Source organism: Chamaea fasciata, unplaced genomic scaffold (assembly GCF_029207755.1).
Source record: "Chamaea fasciata isolate MVZ Bird 193981 ecotype frontalis unplaced genomic scaffold, bChaFas1.0.hap1 SCAF_3, whole genome shotgun sequence".
NCBI classification, from domain to species: domain Eukaryota; kingdom Metazoa; phylum Chordata; class Aves; order Passeriformes; family Sylviidae; genus Chamaea; species Chamaea fasciata.
In genome coordinates, this window is record NW_027094088.1 from 61,967,875 (window position 1) to 61,985,693 (window position 17,819).

Consider the following 17,819-nt stretch of genomic DNA (forward strand, 5'->3'; position numbering starts at 1 on the left):
CATACACATGGGATGTATAAGACTTACCCATATTAAAGAATTATTAATGAATATGCAAGAGCAAATTGATTACTGGATTTAAAGTGCTAGAAATACTAAACATGTACATTGAATAGATCCATTCAGGAAGGGTTAAAAGACAACGTATCTGCTATCAGCTAGCCTTAAGAATAGCATTTCTGAGCTAGATCCAGCATCTCATTTAAAATACAAATTATTAAATTACTCTGTGTTATTTTTAGTATTGCGTTCTGAAGGCTTTTTTCTCAACCATTCAGGAAACCAGAAAGAGGCTGCAAGAGACAGAAAGAATGTTGATGAAGCTCTATTAGAAAGAGACCTGTAAAAGACAAGAAGGCAGTTAAGAACAGTTGGCATTAATTTATGAAGAACAAATCCCACTTGGCCAACCTGACTGCATCCTCTAGTGAAATGGTTTGCTACCACGGACAAGGATGGAGCAGTGGACACAACAGACCCTGACTTCATTCCAGTTGTTGAAATGATTTCCTGCAGCACTTTCACTCACAAACTGAGGAACTATGGCACAAACAAGCTGTCTAATAGATGCATTGAAAACTGCCTAGGCTGACAGGCTCAGTGGGTGGCACTGGTGGCTTGGAAATGTGCCTGAAGGCCCAAAACAGGCTGAGTACTCTAGGGGTTGATAAGAGAGTCCATATAGAACATTGTCTTATTAAAAACCTGGACCACGGGACAGGATGCACTCTCAGACTATTTTAAGGTAATGCTGAGTTAGGAGAGATGGCTGACACACTAAATTGTAGAGCTTAAATTGTGAGGGACTTTAGGCAGCTTCTGGACTGGGCTGGCAGAAGTCTCAACATGTTTACCACAGAGAAACACAAAGGAAAAATGCTCAGTTCTGGACCTAGGGCCGAATAAGCCCTTCTATTGGTACCAACTGTGAAGAAACAGGCTGGCTATCAGCTTCATCAGAAAGGACCAGAAAGCTAGGTCCAACACAAGCTCATAGTGTGCTCTCATCCCAAAGAGGGAAAATCACACAACAGCCTATATCAGGCAGGAGCACAGCCAGTATGCTGAGGAAAGTTCCTTTGCTTGATGTTGGTGAGGCGCTGGCAGCACTTTGGTGTTTTCTCAGATCAAGACAGGGCACCTTCAGTGAAAGCTACCAAGACAGCTGGGATCTAAATCACATCACCTGGAAGGAGGTGTTGAGGTATCCCGGGCCTGCCTTGCCTGCTGAAGAGCCTCAGGGCCCATACAACAGCAGCCTGGCACTGCTTGAGGTGGGATTGCAATACAATGGAGCTAAACTTCCCTTGGGAGTGGCATGCAATACCACGGCAAACTATGGGCACAAGGAGGTCCAAAGAGGACATTATGAAACAAACTATTTACTATGGAAGGCAGACAGCCTGGAAAAAGTATGAAATCTTTACTTTGGATGGTTTCAAGAGCTGTCAAGACAACTCTGCAACAGATGTGATTCACTTCAGCCAGGAAAGCTGTACTGCAACACTCAACACATCTATGATCGTGTACACAGGTGTAAAGGTGACGACTTTCCCGGTCAAGGATTCTTGTTTATTGAGGGCTTCATTATTAATGTAGGAGTTTAAATATTTGCACAAACAAAAATAAAAATACTCTGCCATCTGTGGATAGCTGGCAAAACTGCAGATGTTCTTTCCTGGAACTGACTATTTCATCACCACATTTAAACCATTATCCACTATTTCAGTTGGCAATATAAAAGTAGCAAAGAAGTGCAATGTATTTTGAAAATCCACCAATTGTCAGGTAAGTCACCGTGTTATTTATTCCACTCATAAAAGTATCGGATATGCTTGTAGCAAGATACTGGCAGTCCACAGAATAGTTTAAAACTCATCAGCAACCCTGATATAACTCTCCGCTCTTCTCTGAACAATAACATGAGTTTGCACTAATTTTTTTTTAGGTATTGTAAAGATCACGGAGATGCTCAGTTTTGACAGAAGTATGAGCTATTCCTGCCATCGAGGTTGCCTTTCCCTCCTCCCGGCTGGACCCAGCGGAAGAGAGGAGAGGAGGCGCCTGCCCTCTTCCCTTCCCCACTCCACAGCGCTCATGCCCGTGAGCAGCCCGGCCTCTCTTGCTGCTTTTCTCGTTGCAGTCGCAGCCCGTGTCGTTCTTTTTCGTGGTAAAGAACCCCGAGGAGCCAGAGCTTTGGGGACGCGGCTCCCCCCACTGAGGCCTTTCCCCGCACACCCGCGCCCGGGCCCGCTGCGGACGCGTTCCGGGGGGCGCAGGGCGGGCACCGCCGTCCGGAGGAGGAGCCGCGGCCGAGGCCGTGCTGCCGGCGGCCGATGGCGGCGGGCGGCGCCTCCGGGCTGCTGTCCTTCCTGCGGCTGATCGGGCAGCTCAAGGTGGGCGCGGGCCAAGAGTCAGGGGCGGCCGAGGGGGCCGGGGCCGGTCCGGGGCGCTGGGCTGGCCTCCCCCGGCAGTGCCCGGGCTGGCGGCGGGGCCGCGGCTGGTGGAGGCCGGCGTGAGCGGGGCTCCCGCCCGCGTTGCGCCAGCCCAGCGGGCCCGGCCGCGCCGGGGCTGTGGCGGGGACTCGTGGGTGCTGCCGTGTCCCGGCCCTTCGGCTGCGGCTGGTCCGTGCTCCAGGCCGGGTACAGCTTTGCGGGGCCGGCTGGGCCTTGGGCAGGTGTTCCGGGGAGCATCAAAGCTCTCCGGAGCGTGCAGGCCACGGTGCGGCGGGATTTCTGCTGGTGTCTGTGAAACGAGGGCCGGGGAAACCAAGGGTTTTAACCTTCACAGTGCCGTGGTGTGGTGGGTACGGTGGTATCCTCCTAGAGGTTGGAGTCGATGATCTCTGCGGCCTTTTCCAACCTACACTGATTCTGTGATTCTGTGACACGGGCGCAGACGGTGCCGCGGACAGGATGGGTGTACAGGAACGTGGCAAACCCAGAGAGCGTCTCCGACCATATGTACAGGATGGCGATGATGGCTTTGGTGACTGAAGACAAAGGCCTTAACAAGGACAGGTGAGACGGCCTCTGCTTGTCACGACCGTATGTTAATGTCGTGGGAGAGCTGCAAACAAAATGCTAAAAGAAGCTGTCCTCCCGAGTAAGACCTTTTAAATCACACTGAAAGAATTGGAAATCCTTTCTGCTTTTCTTTTCCCTCTGTCCTTTTGACAGGGTCCTGTTTACCTGCATAGTTGAAAGGGGCTAAAAGCTTTATTGCTTAACTGTGGGTGTTGAGGCAAGCCCTTAGTGCAGAGGCTCAAAGCTGGTCTTCTTTCAGGCAATAAATAAACAGGCTGAAGACCCTTGTTAAAAACAATGGGAAGCAACAAACAGCCATGTCAGAGCCATAGACCATGTGGATTTTGACAGACTGAAGGAGCACTTGGCGGCAGTAAGGAGCCACAGAAATCCTCTAGGATAGGAGAGAAGGCTCTAGGAGCTGGTATGAAGGCTTTCTTGAGTATTCTGCTGCAGTCTGGCATAGCTACAGAGCTGTAAGTGACAGTTATATACTGAATGTGGGATTGCTCCAATCAGATTACCTTCTACCTGTTGCAGGAATAATGTGAAGTGTATAATGTAGTTAATTACCACAGCATCTCCAAAAGCCAAGTATGCAAAAGCTAAGTGCATTACTTTTGAATATTATGCTCTGGTACACAGTGTATTTATAATTAAATCTACATTTACAAGCAGTAGGGACTAGAAATCAGAAACCAAAATCATGTCTTGGTGGAAAATACTCCCCATAACAAAAAGTGGAAAATACTACATAAGGTTTAAGAAAAGCTGCTACCAACCTTTAGAGAGTAAATGAAGGGGGATAAATTCTGCAGTCTCTTAGCCTTTGGATAAGTTTTCAACTTAAAATGCTGAAAAACTAATTATTCTCTCCTCCCTTCTTGTCAGATGCATACGATTAGCTTTGGTTCATGATATGGCTGAATGCATTGTTGGAGATATTGCTCCTGCAGATAATATCCCAAAAGAGGAGAAACACAGGAGAGAAAAGGTATGAACATAAAGTGTGAAGCCAAAGCTGCAGAGCATTCTGTGTGCTTTAATGTTCTGGTGGTGGTGAAGGAACACTCCAAGCAATAGAATACTCTCACTGGTATTGGACAAGCCTGCCACAACCAAGCAGAGTTTTCAGCTCATGGTGATTTTTGTACCTGTAATGTCACCAAGTTATGGAAGAATCTTTGAAGTAATCTTTGCCTTGGCCATTTATTGCTGCACTAGCTGCAGTTTTGGTAGCCTGAATTAGTCACGTTCAGCAGCCTTACCAAGAGGTGAGGAGCAGGGAGTAGGTGCACTGAGTAGGATGGATGACAGTTCATGTCAGATCATGTGTGTGGTGCCAGATCATGAGGTTGACAGAGGCTTCATTTAAACCTTTTGCACAGAACCTCAGATGCAGGTGTCTTTTTTGTTGTTGTTGGGATTCTTTGAGTGCAGCATGCCTAGAGTCACTTTATTTTTTTGGCCTTGCATTTATCCAAACTGTTGGTTTATTGTTTTTGGTTTGTGGCATTATTTGAAGAAAACATAAACCATTTCTGTAGCCACAGCTAGAGGGCAATGTCAGCCTCAGAAACTCCTCAGAGGCTTTTCTCGTTCAGTGTAAGAAGACACCAGGAAGTATATTGAAAAAAAAGAAACACTGAAATTACAGTCAGTCAAGATAGTACTTCAAGAATGCCAAATGCACCTTAGATCTTTAATTTCCACTTCCTTAGCAAAGAGCTTACTTGTGGAGTTAGTCATGCGCCCCCAGCTCCAAGTTTTAACTAGATAAGGATAAAAGAGGGGGGGAGTAATCACAGAGGTGTTTGTTACACTCTTCAAAGAGCTTCAGAACATGGAACAGAAGAAATCTCTTTCCTGGAATCCTCTAAAGCTTGTTGTGCCACTGAGGATCAGCCTTCAACTTTGGTCTAGAGAGAATTCTCATTTGAATTTAGGCAAGGAAAAAGAGATTTTGATGCTTAGGTATGTTTAAGGAGGTTTTCTTAAGTATTTGCAGCTCCTTCTGCTCCCATTTCAGTCAGGGAGGACTTTCTGTTGGCTTTGTGGAAGGAGAGTAAAGCATTAAACATTTGGGATGATTCTGAAATACTTTGTTGAAAAAATAGGCCATGGGTAGCCCCTTCAGGAGGCGGCTTGAGGTGAGTTATCAATACTCTGCTTCCATTGCAGAGTTCTCCCTTTTTCTGTTTGATCTACAGCTGACATTTTGAGCTGGCTCTGAAGTTTGCTGCTTGTACAGTAACCTTAACCAGTGAGTCTCACCAACACTAAGGCAGCAGAAAATGAACCTGATTAAAAAAAGAAGTTTTGGGGTTTTTTTTGGGGGGGAGGGAGGGTGTTGTTTGGAGTAGGGGATTTTGTCAGGTAAGTAATTCTAGCCACCTAACCTTGAAATCTCATGAGTTCCAGAGCTGGAAAGAGGTGAGAAGGAATGAGACCCTGATGCTTCAGTGGTGGCAAGGAATGGGGAACCATACTGTGACATTATGTCCTGTATTTGAAGTGGAGAAACAATCATGGCATGAAACCTTTGTCTTGCCTGTGATGTTGGTTGTTTCAGAAGCAGCCCTTCATGTTACTGGGAAAACAGTAGAGACGGCACAGAAATGAGACTGATCAGCTGGGAGAACACGAAGAGCATGCAGAACAATTTCTGGAGTCACAAGTTCTGCCAGCAGCCTGCTCCAGTGCAGGCTTCCTACGGGGTCATAGCCTCCTTTGGGTATCCCCCTGCTTCAATCCTCCATGGGCCCAGGGTGGATATCTGCTCCACCATGGACCTTCAGGGGCTGCAGGTGGATCTCTGCTCTGGCATCTGAAGCACCTCCTCCTCCTTCTTCACTAACCCTGGTATCTGCAGAGTTCTTCCTCTCACTTCTCACCCTTCCCTCTGGGTGGAGTTGCACAGGGATTTCCCCTCCCCTTAAATGTGTTATCCAGAGGTGCTACTACCTTGGCCTTGGCCAGAGCTGTAGCCAAACCTTGCCATGCCAAAACAAGACAGTAATATGCTGTGTACTGGATGTTTCTTGTCGCTTGGTAACAATTAGATAATTATTCAGAGAAGAGAGTGATAGAAATGTTTCTCAGAAAATAGATAAATGGAAAAAGCCTCTTTTTTCAGACAGCTATGCAACAACTGACCCAGCTTCTGTCAGAGGACCTCAGAAAAGAAATCTATGAACTCTGGGAAGTAAGTTTGCATTTTTTTAATCCTGTGTTGAAATTCAGGGTGACCCATTCCCTTCTTCCCATGTACCTGTGAAATTGTGCCATCTCTTATTTTGACCTCAGGAAAGTGAGATTTATTTGCTTAGAAGATAAAGCTTAACAGTATGAGTCAAGGTCATTTTAGGATTCTTTTCAAACAGAAACACTGGACTTTGGTAAAATAACCATCTTCTGCCCCATGCCTCTCAGAGTTCCAGATGAACCTGTCCAGGGCTTGGTTTGTACAGCTGAAGGAAGGGTTTGTCCTCCACATCCAGCCCTCTGGCTATAAATCTGATTTTTTATTACATTATCACTTTGGTTCATATCTGGCCATTTGCAGCTTTTAATACAGGAAAAAAAAATGGTAGGTGATGGTGCTGTGGATTATCTTCTGCTTCTTAGGCAAGTAATTTCTGTGGCTTTCATTTCTTTCTAATAAAGTCCATTACACCAGATATTTAGTAATAACTTAAAATGATTAAGTAAACTAAAGTTTAAACTTAAATGTGACAAAAATACAACGCATTTCTACAAACACTGGAGATTCCTGGTCTTGGGTTCCTTAAAAGTTTGTATTAGAAAATATCTTTTGTGTTTGAAGGTGATTTAACCATTTTTATGTGAACCCATGCTGTTAATTGATTAAGATATTTTATACTTGGAAATGAGGGGTGATGAGATTATTTCCAAACAATTCAAGTTTATAATTGCTGTGTTTTATCTCCTCCTGACATACAGTCACATGGGGGGAATTGTATCCACAACCTCTCGTTCAAACAATGCATTCTGTGTTTCTTGGACTCTATGACCTGAGTCTGTATCTTACGTTCATATTCTTTTCTACTTAGAGTGTATTTAAATTCCAGATATTTGCATCCAATTTCTGCCTTTTGCTACAACACCTAGTTTATGGTTTTATTTTAGGTTTAGGGTTATTTTGGGGATTTTTTCCCCTGTTGTAGTTGGGTGGTTGAACAGGCAGTGGGAATGGGCTCTTAGAGCTGTATTTTAAGGTAATGGGGGTAAACCAACATCATCAGATATGGGAAATAATATGTGTGTACTTTTTTAGGGAGCACTGGTTCCTTCTCCTTTGAGAAACTGTTATAATTGAGGAAAATGAGGTTTTGATAGATAAGGTTAGTTCTGTATAATTGGGTTTTTTTCTTTCCTGGTCTGTCTTCTCTGTGACACTGTAAGATCTGGTTCAGTATGGAGTCAGTTCTTTAGTGTGTTAGTTTTTCATAATTCTCATTAACCATAATTTCATATGTGCACACTTTTGATAATTTTGTCTTTATTTCCACCTTCAGGATTATTTATTGGCACTGTGTCTGCAACTCATTAGCATGAGTGCAACCCACATGGCAGAGAGGGTACCCTAAAAATCTACTATTCACGTGTAGTCCCTCTAGTGTTGTTTTAAGTGGAACAATTAGTTGCTCCTTTAGAAGGAAAAAAGAAAATTGGTCAAGAAAATAAGAAGCCTCTAATTACATGGCGTGCTGCTCTGCTCTCAGCTAGCCAGAGACATTTCCCTATGATTTTTTTTTGTGAGTGAAGGTGGTTATGGACCAGAGCTGAACAGTGCTGAGCAGGACAAGATCTCTTGGCAAGTCCTTCCTGCACTGCCCTGCCCTTGTCTCTGTCTCTCTTTGCTTTTCAGATTTACTAGGACTGCTGTTTTGGATGGTGTTGGTGGGTACTTGTGAGTGTAGTGTAGGGGAGAGAAGCGGCAGAAAGACGCCTCAGATATATTTTCACTTTGTAACTTAACCCCAGATATGTTTGAAAGAACAGGAAAGTAAATGAGTCAGCACATTTCAGCTCTGTCCTGCTTTTTTATTAAGTGCAAAAGCATGGGAATGATTTTTAAAAGATGGCCTATGGTGTTGGAGAGTCCTGTTAGTGTTTTTCCAAAGTACACTGTTATTTCAGAATCTTAACCACCTGTGGGGAGGAAACAGTAAGTGTTTGTTTCAGCACTGTGCACAGTTGCACATGTCATAGCTGATGTTTCTTGAGGGCAATGTGAGCTGAGATGTGAATAACATCTGGTGGGCTGTTGGCAGAGGTTGGCAACAGATTGATACTCCCACCTAATTGCTGGAGGTGGGATCGACTTTTACAGGTGAACAGCTCTACTTCTCCTTTCCCTGAAGGTCTACTTTGTAATGCTGCCAAGAGTTTTATCTTTGAGGGACCCTCCCCCCTGCAAAATAGATTATTAAAAAGTAGAGTAGAAGTAAATAGATTTAAGAAAATTAGTACTTAAACAATTTAAAAATGAGGCAAAGCTCAGGTTGAAAAGAGAAAAACAAGATAAAAACACTGAAATGAAATTTATTACTAAAATAATGATGAAGATGTAACTGAAAATTCAAAGTACGATTGAAATTCTAAATAAAATTGTAAACCAATCAATCATGGCTATCGAAATCTGGATTTCTGACTTCCAAGGTAAAGTAATAAGCCTACGAACAGGCTCCTAATAGTATGCTGGACATGATATTCAATAGTATGCAAGACAGTAGTATGCAAGAAATGACTGTCACACTTATCTTAGAGCATCACAGTGCTGAAATTACAAACGGGGATTTTGCTACTGTGGATGACATTCACACCACAGTTGTTGTCTTAAGATGCAGAAAGGAATGCCAGATTCTGTGGTCAGTAGGCAAACCTCTTCCTGCACTCGTGCTGCTCTTCTCTGTGGAAGGTTCTGTGGATCTGGGAGCACAGATGGGCCCAGAGTGTACTTTGGTGTGATTAATGGTGGTGGGCATGATCAATAGGGTCAGACCTGCCAATGGTATCAAGGTAATGGTAACCTGCACAGAAGAAAACCCCTTTTTATGGGGTTGGTTTTGGAAGTCAGGAGAGTCAGGAAGACCCTCTCATGAGACATCACATATACAATACAGGAGATTTGGAAAAGAGAAAATGCAATGCCAAACCTGTCTGCAGCCATCACTGGAAGGAAATGACAGCAGAATTGTTCAATTTGACTAGAAATGTGAATCACTCATATACCGATGATGACTGTAGAGAGGGAAAAGATAGCAGAGAGATTAAAGGACTTAAATTCTGAAGGGGGGAAACCCCTTAACCACTCCGCTTCCTATCTCCTAGGAGAGACATAAGGACATAAGCAGCTCAGACAGATTAGACCAAAAAGATTAGGCAGGAATGACAGGAGAAATATAAAGAAAAACTCCATATAGAAAGAGCAAGTGGTGAGAAAAATGCAAAATAGGTCTTAAAAATAGGTGGTGACAGTGCATAGGCACACAGATGTGGTAATTTACAGCCTTAACCAGGCCTGAAATGATCTTTATATGTAAAATATGTTAAATTGAACCTATAGCTTAACTCGTATGTGACGCAGAGTTGCCTCCATATCGTCCCTGATTCAGCCAAAACAGTTGGTATGTTTAAATTATGCAAAAGATTGTATTTTACGTCCCACTGCATTTAATATAAAATTGGCATATATTTCAAGTGTTTTGCTCACTGCTGTATGCTTGTAAAAACAAAGTGAAAGACGTAATTGTGCTGAATATTTGTACTAATGAAGAAAATTCTAGATATTTAAAGAGATTTTAATGTTCTGTTTCAGAGTAACAAAATTATTTTCTTATAACTGCAAATCTTTTCAGGAATATGAAAACCAGTCTACTGCAGAGGCCAAGTTTGTAAAGCAGTTGGATCAGTGTGAGATGATACTGCAAGCATTTGAGTACGAAGAGTTGGAAAACACACCTGGCAGACTGCAGGATTTTTTTGATTCAACTGCTGGTATGACATTTGGGCTTTTTTTCCCCCTCTTTCATAAATAAAATATATAAATTGCCTTTTTTTTCTGACAGACATTCAGAGCAGGTGAGAACTAGTTATTTTACTCACTGCTCAAATCCCCTAATATTTCTGGGGAAACTTAATGCAATGTGAACATACCTGACATTTATCTGTAGGTATTAAACCTGAATTTCATTTATGCCAAATTCCTTTTCCGTCACTTTTTACCTTAGAGGCTCAGCTTTCATTACACTTGCATATGTGTAAGGATCTCCCTGAAACATCAGAGTCTTCATGTAGGAGTCTTCAGTGTTTACTGATGCTCTGGCAGCAGCTTGTTTGTACTCTGTCAGTGTTTCAGGAACCAGTGAAGTAGAATTTGTTATCCCCAAGTGAGCTGAGTGACCAGCCCAAGGTTCCTGTGAGAACCACCTCAGTGAAATGATTAAGTTGCAACTGTGTTACTTTTTATTCTATCCACTGCTTTTCATTTTTTGGGAAATACACTGGTAGTTGAAAGCAGAGATAGGTAAAATAGTGAACTTTATCATTTTGGCAAGGTAGTTGAACACCAGAGAAGGGCTCTAACTAACTCATCCTGTCCTGGAAAAAAAACTAGGGATAGACAGACTCCAGGAATAAGAGGACCAGCAGTCACCAGAGTCCCTGACAAGTCCCATTTATACTCTGGTGATTCCCCAGGGAAATAGTCATCTCTCTGGAAAATGTAAGACTTTGGTTAGCAGAGGAAAAAAAAGGGACAACATGAATAAACCTTGTAATGCTTTATTTTCTAACTGACACCTTTGCTCCCCTACCAGAATTCAGCAACTTAAATTGAGCTGGTGTCTGAGCAGAGCCTACAGCATATACCCCAAGTGCTCCTGTAATTGGAGTTGTTTCTTGTAGCAGGATACGTAGTATCAGATTATCTTGGTCAGGGTGCATCCCTTTTTCAGCTCTTAAGTGCCTTAATAGAGCACAAAGTACCAGCTTTTTGTGAAAAAGGTGTGTGACTACACTTACTCTATAGTTGGATTGAACTGGGAGCATTCGCTTTCTTAAAAGAATAATTTGACATTTATTCTGAGCCTAAAGTGACATCCCTGCTATCCCTGTTCCAATGCCAGCCTTTCACACATGGCATAATGAGAGCATTTTTCATTAACCTTCCCTTTCTTTTGTTTTGCAGGGAAGTTTGTTCACCCAGAAATACTCCAGCTTGTATCTCTGATTAACAGAGAAAGGAAAAAAAGAATAGCTGCTACATCTCATCCACATTCCTGAGGTGTTCCTAAATGCTGTAGCCATAATAAATACTTTGGTTTATATTCTGGTCATCATTTTTTCTCCTCTAACATCACTGATTGTGCTAGCAGATTTTTTTCTTGCACATTCACTGCTGAGAATCCCAGCACCACATAGACAGGAGCAGGTAGTGTAGTTGCCTCCTAGATCAGAGGTTGTGTCAGGGAACAAAGAATTAGTATATTTTGGGTTTTCCTTTTTTTCAGTCAGCCTCTAATTAATGCAGTCTCAGTTACAAATAGATTCTCCACTGGGGAAATTCAGGTACATTTAAAAATTAGTTGATTGCAATCTAACCTGTTCATGTAATGCACTGTGTGGGGCAAGTGGTCTTGTTCTGTGAATTTCTGAATAAGTATGGACTTAAGTACCTTCAAAATGGGTTAATATCCACTGGATGCTACACAGAAACAAGACCAATGGACATGTGTCTGTAGAAGCTGTTGGCTGAGCTTAGAGATGAGATTTCTTTGGAATGCATAAGCCTTAAGCGATGGTGCATAAAACTGGTAATCTCATTAATTACATTTCCTAGATATCTTCCTTGTTTCATACAACTCTTCCCCTGTTCATGTGTTGTATCAGGGAATAGTGCCAGTATTTCCATAAGGTCTATATTTCTGACTCCCCCTCACCCCAGACTAGCAGCTTTACAGACTCCTTCACAAGTAATTGATAATCACAGAATACTTGAGGTCGGGAGGGACCTTTGGAGTTTGTGCAATCTAACGCAGAAACCTGTACAGCCAGGTAAAGCTGGCTATCTTCTTCAGGCTGTCACACGCTGGTACCAGTTCTGCCATAAGTGAGTTTCTGGCAGAAGTAGACTAAGGTAGAAGTACAGAATGTTTGTGAAGCTGCAGTGGTGGTAAATGCCACAATGAGGCCACTGTCTGCACACCCAACTGCCGAGTTGTGTGCAGCTCGAGATGAGGGCAATGCCATGATTACCAAATAAGCAAAATTTGGTAGCACCTGGAGAAATTACATGGTAGAGACCTGTCTTCTGCCTCATGTCAAATGAAGCAGCATAAAACTAAATTCAACCATCATACCCTTTAAAGATAGGTAATGTATCTGAACACACATTTTCAGGCACCATGACTCAGGAAATGCTTTCTTTACGCAAACCTCAGGGGCCTGATTGAAGCTCACAAAGTGTTCTGTGGCTGGTGCCTTTCCTAGAGCACAGAGTGCTGTGCAGAGATGCTGGGAGCTTCTTGCCTCACTGGCTGGCACAGTGCACAAAATCTGCAGAGTGTATTGGCCTGGTTTAGAGGATATGCCAGATGCCTGCTCTGCTCAGGAACCCCCCAGGGCAACAGTCATGCCCTGTGGCAACCCTGGAAGAACAGGTTGCACTTGGCTGAGCTGATTAGTGGTTCTTGGCAACAGATTGTCACACTGCAGAGGGGGATGGAGTGGGGCCCACCGAGCTTTTGCCAGCATTTTTATTCCACCTAAATGCACACAAACCATAGTCTCCATTAGTTTGCATTGAATGCTGAGTGGGAAAGAGCTACAGATGCATGGAAGGGCAGAATTGAGAACAGTCTTGACAAACCAGGAAAGTGGCTTTGAAGAGATGTTTGGTAGAAATACACCCAGCACAAATACTACCCTAAGCAGGAACAGTCCATTCCTGCAGTGCAGCAGGAGGCTTCCCCATTCTGCAGGGGATCAAGGGGACAGAGCATGGAACCCCATGCACAGTAATCAGTGTGGTTTGAGTTGGAAGGGACCTTGAAGATCATCTAATTCCAATTCCCTTGGCCAGTGGCAAGGGACACCTTCCACTAGGTTGCTTAGTACTACCGGTAAACACAGAATTAAAACATCACAAAGGGTAAAAGAGTAAGAGAGAAATTTATTTTTAATAAGAATATCAAGAACTTCATTTACACAAACTAAGTTGTCAGTTAATACTTCCACTTTAAATAAATTCACATTTATGCACAAAACCACGTAAAATAAGCTAGAAAATTGTCACAAGAATACTAGAAAAACTATTAGATTTCTTCCATGCTAAAAACCACAGTAAAGAGGCATGTGATTTAAATGTCCAGAGTTAACTTATGTCCAGTAGAACATTACAAAAGGACCTTCAACTTTGTAGAAACTAACAAAAGCCACACAAGAAAAAATGAAACATCACTTAAAGCCACGTTTTCTCACAAAATTTTAAGCAGTCTGTAATGTCAAACTCACTAACGCTGATTTGAAGCTTTGGCGTATGCTCAAAAAATGCATCCATTTTCAAAGTAGCCAGGCTCTTTTCCATCCTGTTTACTGATAACATTGTGCCCACCTCAGTGTGTGGTGAGCTGAGCAACGCAACATGCGGACTGGCACGTGCTCACTAAAACAGCAAGATAGTGTCACAAATGTGCTGCTCTTTCCTCAGGAAACATGTTAAAAGAATGCAATTCAGAAGACATGCTGAATCAAAGCTGAGAGATGTCTGGCTCTTGGTGACTGAGCAGAGATTATGCGGTTGGTGGAATTACATCCTGGAGCAAAGCACAACAAAATTTGACACCACAAGTGAAGTTCTTACTCATCCTGTGCATTGTCAGGTAACAGGGTCTATGCTAGCAGCTCTGAAGGCATGGGCTCTCTAACCTATGGCACTTCTGAAGCCAAATGTTGGGTTTGTATTCTTTCACTTAAGGCTGTATCTTGACAGAGGCTCATAAATATATCTTCCCTTGGTTTTGAGGGGAAGATATGGAGGCAAAAATATTAGAGGTTCCCTCCACTCCATTTGATTTTCTAATTAATTTCACTGCCAAGTCTTACCAAACCAAAGAGAGCAAGCAATGGTGCACATTTTGAAACTGAAACTTTCCCAGCCAAAATGACCATCTGAAATCAGCAGCTGTGATAGGTTGTTTCTGTATGAATAACCAGGTGTCTCTTCCTGCCCTCCTTAAACTCTGCTGCCTAATGAGTGTAGGGCGATGCCAGACTGTACCACTGAAGGAGTAACAGCTTTTTTTGACACTAAGTGATTTTAATTCTGTTAGGAAGGAGATGATGTACAGACACTCCTGAGCAAAGGGCACCTGGTATTGGTGGTAGACAGCTGGTGTATGGGCCTACTGCTGGCAGTTGAGTGCTTTGCACAGCTTTAGGTCCATCTGTCTGATGTGGCACTGAGAGGGAAGCCGGAAACCAACAGATAGAAAAGAGTAAACCAAAATAAATAAGAAACAGAGACTGGGAGATTGTTAGAGGGAAATTACATGTAACTGAAAACTATTTAGTCACTTAACACAGAATTTAGTGCATTATAGCCAATGACTTGCATGTGGTTTTGATGATGTACAAAATATCTGGTGATAAAATGGCCCATCTGAAATAGAAATTTCTCCAACACAAGGCCAGGATGGCAATTTTCCAAAGCTGACAAAACCTTGTTGCACAAGCTGCATGGTGAGGGAGGGCTGAAAATCACTGTCTGGGCAAGTCTCTGAAGAGAGGCATGTGGGGCTCAGGAGGACCTGCTGTTTAACACTGAAGCTCTTCTTCACTTTCAGGGAGTCGGGTGCCAGCAAGGGAGCTCTGAGCACTGGCATGGGCTGTAGAGCTGAGAACTTCTTCGAAACTGCCTCCCGTGTGGCTTGTCCCACCAACCTTGGTCTGAAATAAGGCAAACAGAGAACAGCAAGTTCCTCTGCTCACACTGAAGCAAATCCTGTTTCCAATCCACCCCCTGGCCAAGGAGAGCAGGGAACGGTTCAGGCAGAGAACACGTAGAGATGGGTTTTTCCTTAGAACAACAGCTATAAAACCAGTCAAATAAAGCAAATTCTTTACTCCACAATTTCTAAACGAGGCTGCCATCACAAAATCTGACAGTGGCATGTCTCATATGCTTAAAAGAACCAGTCCCTAAGTAGATTCCAGGTAGGATCCTAGACCCTAGCAGATAACCCAAGTAGTTGTTTACCTGAATAGCTCACACTGGTTTTACTGTTTTTCTCCAATTCTATGCAGGCTGAATAAGAGATGGATACTAAAATGACCTGCTTCATTTGCCGAGTGGGCACGTGCCAGCTATGGCAACACAGCTGCTTGCAAAATACATAAACCATACTGGGATTTTGGACTGCAGAAGGAATGTAGTAACCAACGGACAAACCCTGAAGGGGTACAGCAGCTTGAATCCCTTCAGGCACTTGCAGCTGCCTAGATACTGGTATATAAAAGTGCCAGCAGCATTTTCATGGGGGAAGGCAGGGAAGAGATACCAAAATACATTAATCAAACATATCCAATGTGTTTGCACATCTACTTCCAGAGTGCTCCAGGTCACTGAATTTGTAATAATTATTAAAAATAAAAATCAGTACAACTAAATCTTTGAAAATTAAGTTTCCTAACAAAGATAGCACTGTATCTAAAGATTTGGGAATTATCAAGTCTACGTGATGAAGAGACAAAGCTGTTGTGACTAGGTTGTCTTGGTAAGAGAACGTTCTTTTGTAGTTTTGCTTGTTGATATGCCCACTCCAAGTTAATTCAAGCCTGAAAACAGGACAAAACCCTTTTCTCCATTCTAGAATTGCAGCAGAACTCAAAGACAAGCTGACGTTTTTTCAACCACTCAGCCACTGAATGCTTAGGAACATTATTTTAATTAAATGAACTTTGTGTTCTGAGTTGCCAAAGGGTTAATCCTACGTAATCCTGTTTCTTTAGTTAGCACAGCTTGAAAGTCCAAGAAAACATTTAATTCATCAGAGTTCGGATTTTCAGAAAAGTTTAAAAGAATGAGGCACTCTGGTCCTGTTTGATTTCAAGGGGACAATGAACTAGTATACTCTCCCAAGACAGCTGCAACCCGAAGTCCAAACTCCAAGAGCAAATAAAGTCTACTTTGAAATTTGACTTCTAAATGTTATGAAACCTGAACATCAGTTTTGGCAAACTGCAGAACACTGTGGGATCACTGAAGATTTGTAGCTGATACGGGGGTTGGAAAGATAGTAAGACTACTGTTGTTCTTTTTTCAGGGGCCTCTCTGGCTAGTTCTCCACTTTTTGAGACCACAACAAAACCCTAGAATTGAAGGGTAACTTCATGATTTTTTCCTCAATCCCCTGGTCTTCCTAATCTTGAAAGCCTTGGAACAGAGGCAGGAAAAAGGAGGAGCAATGCTGAGACATTCCCTTTTGTCTGAAGTCTACCCTAGTGGCACCCTAGATCCATGACTCCAGCTTCCCCATTTGCACAAGGAAAAGGCAGGAAGGCAGGCAGGCAGGACGGAAGGAAGAGAGGAAGGAGAAAGAAAGAAAAGAAAAAGAAAATACAGAAAGAAAATATTTTGAGAAAATGTCAGTGAGTTTGCAAGTAAAGATAGACAATGAAGATTTCATGAGATGTGGAGGATTACTTCAGACTCAAAACTTACTCTATTGTCCTGCTTAATTACAGATTTCTTAAAGGGATGATCTAAGAGCACTCTGAACACAACAGGCTGAGCTGGCATGACAAATAGACTCCTCTAGAACACCTTTGCTTCATCAACAAAATAAGATCAGACTCCTAAAGCAGATCACTGTGAGAGGAAATGGTCTTCAGAGCTGTGCAGTTTGAATTATCTTTTTCTATTTCTGAATGACACATTGAGATCCTGGCAACAGACACTCCTTTTCACCACTATTTTTTGGCATTTCTGATATCACTTGCTTATTTTGGCAGAAATAATTTCTTAGCTACAAAGCAAAGGAAGACAATTTCTTTGCATATTGCCTTCATTTTCCATTAGTGCTCTTGCACTACAGTGGAATTCTTGATGGAACAACAAATTCAATCAGTCTCCTGTACAAATTATAGGGACAACTAAGCTGCCACACTTTAACACACACAGGCATGCAAACCCTGCCCCTAACCTTTACCTTAAGGCTTGTGACAGTGGTTTCAACCTTCTCCTCAAACGATTTGAAAGTTGGAGAATTCCTAGGAGAAAAGAAAAAGTTGAAGGGAGGAAAAAGAGTCAGCTGCCAGCATCATGGGATAACTCCACAATTTGATCAGTTCTTACCAGGCAACACTGCCAGCACAGAATGAAGGCTGGCTGGCAGCACAGGGCTATGAACACTCACTTGTGCTCTGTCAGTCAAATCCAATTATGGTAATCGGATGAGTATTTTTTAGCTACAAATTTTCAAAAGCAGAACCTGCCTAGTAATTGAAACCAACTGATAACTGGCCTGCCTACTCTATGATACATTTGTCATGTTCTCAGAAGAACAACCAGAAAATGCTGCCTGTAATGCTGCTTTTCTATGGCTTAATCCATTTGTATTGTTGCTGTAAAGAAATAAACATTTTTTCAGCTGATGAGCAAGTTCATAACCTACATTATTGAAAAGATGCCAAGTTTAATGTCCTAAGGTTGGGAAGAAGGAGATTAGAACCACATGGGAAGTGGATCCGAAATGCCTTTGAGGAATT

General features: G+C 42.7%; 2 protein-coding genes across 5 annotated transcripts in view; one reads left to right on the forward strand and one right to left on the reverse strand.

Annotated features, from left to right (window-relative positions):
* Positions 1-2,079: 2,079 nt before the first annotated feature.
* Positions 2,080-11,374, forward strand: HDDC2 (HD domain containing 2). 2 transcript variants are annotated; one of them, XM_066179258.1, is made up of 6 exons: positions 2,091-2,396; positions 2,899-3,020; positions 3,918-4,020; positions 6,163-6,231; positions 9,911-10,049; positions 11,242-11,374. In XM_066179258.1, exons 1-6 carry the CDS (start codon positions 2,337-2,339, stop codon positions 11,334-11,336), a joined length of 588 nt encoding a protein of 195 aa, XP_066035355.1. In that variant the 5' UTR covers positions 2,091-2,336; the 3' UTR covers positions 11,337-11,374. The 2 variants fall into 2 exon arrangements, with proteins under 2 accessions (XP_066035356.1, XP_066035355.1); XM_066179259.1 differs by lacking the exon at positions 6,163-6,231 and having other exon boundaries at positions 2,080-2,396.
* A 1,830-nt stretch (positions 11,375-13,204) lies between these two features.
* The window catches only part of TPD52L1 (TPD52 like 1), a 50,578-nt gene continuing 45,963 nt past the window's right edge, over positions 13,205-17,819 (reverse strand). For 2 of the 3 annotated variants that reach the window (XM_066179263.1, XM_066179262.1), the window contains 2 exons: positions 17,261-17,321; positions 14,775-14,999 (listed from right to left, as the gene is read on the reverse strand). In XM_066179263.1, the coding sequence (XP_066035360.1) occupies positions 14,868-14,999; positions 17,261-17,321 (193 nt within the window). In that variant the 3' untranslated portion in view covers positions 14,775-14,867. Of the gene's footprint in view, positions 15,000-17,260; positions 17,322-17,819 lie in introns of all 3 variants that reach the window. The other variant, XM_066179260.1, reaches the window with a different exon arrangement.

What these genes read in the sequence shown, in the direction of transcription:
- HDDC2 (XM_066179258.1), top strand. Translation starts at nt 2,337, where the DNA reads ATGGCGGCGGGCGGCGCCTCCGGGCTGCTGTCCTTCCTGCGGCTGATC. An exon ending in GGCTGATCGGGCAGCTCAAG is followed by an intron (nt 2,397 to 2,898) that starts GTGGGCGCGGGC and finishes ACACGGGCGCAG; the next exon opens with ACGGTGCCGCGGACAGGATG. An exon ending in AAAGGCCTTAACAAGGACAG is followed by an intron (nt 3,021 to 3,917) that starts GTGAGACGGCCT and finishes CCTTCTTGTCAG; the next exon opens with ATGCATACGATTAGCTTTGG.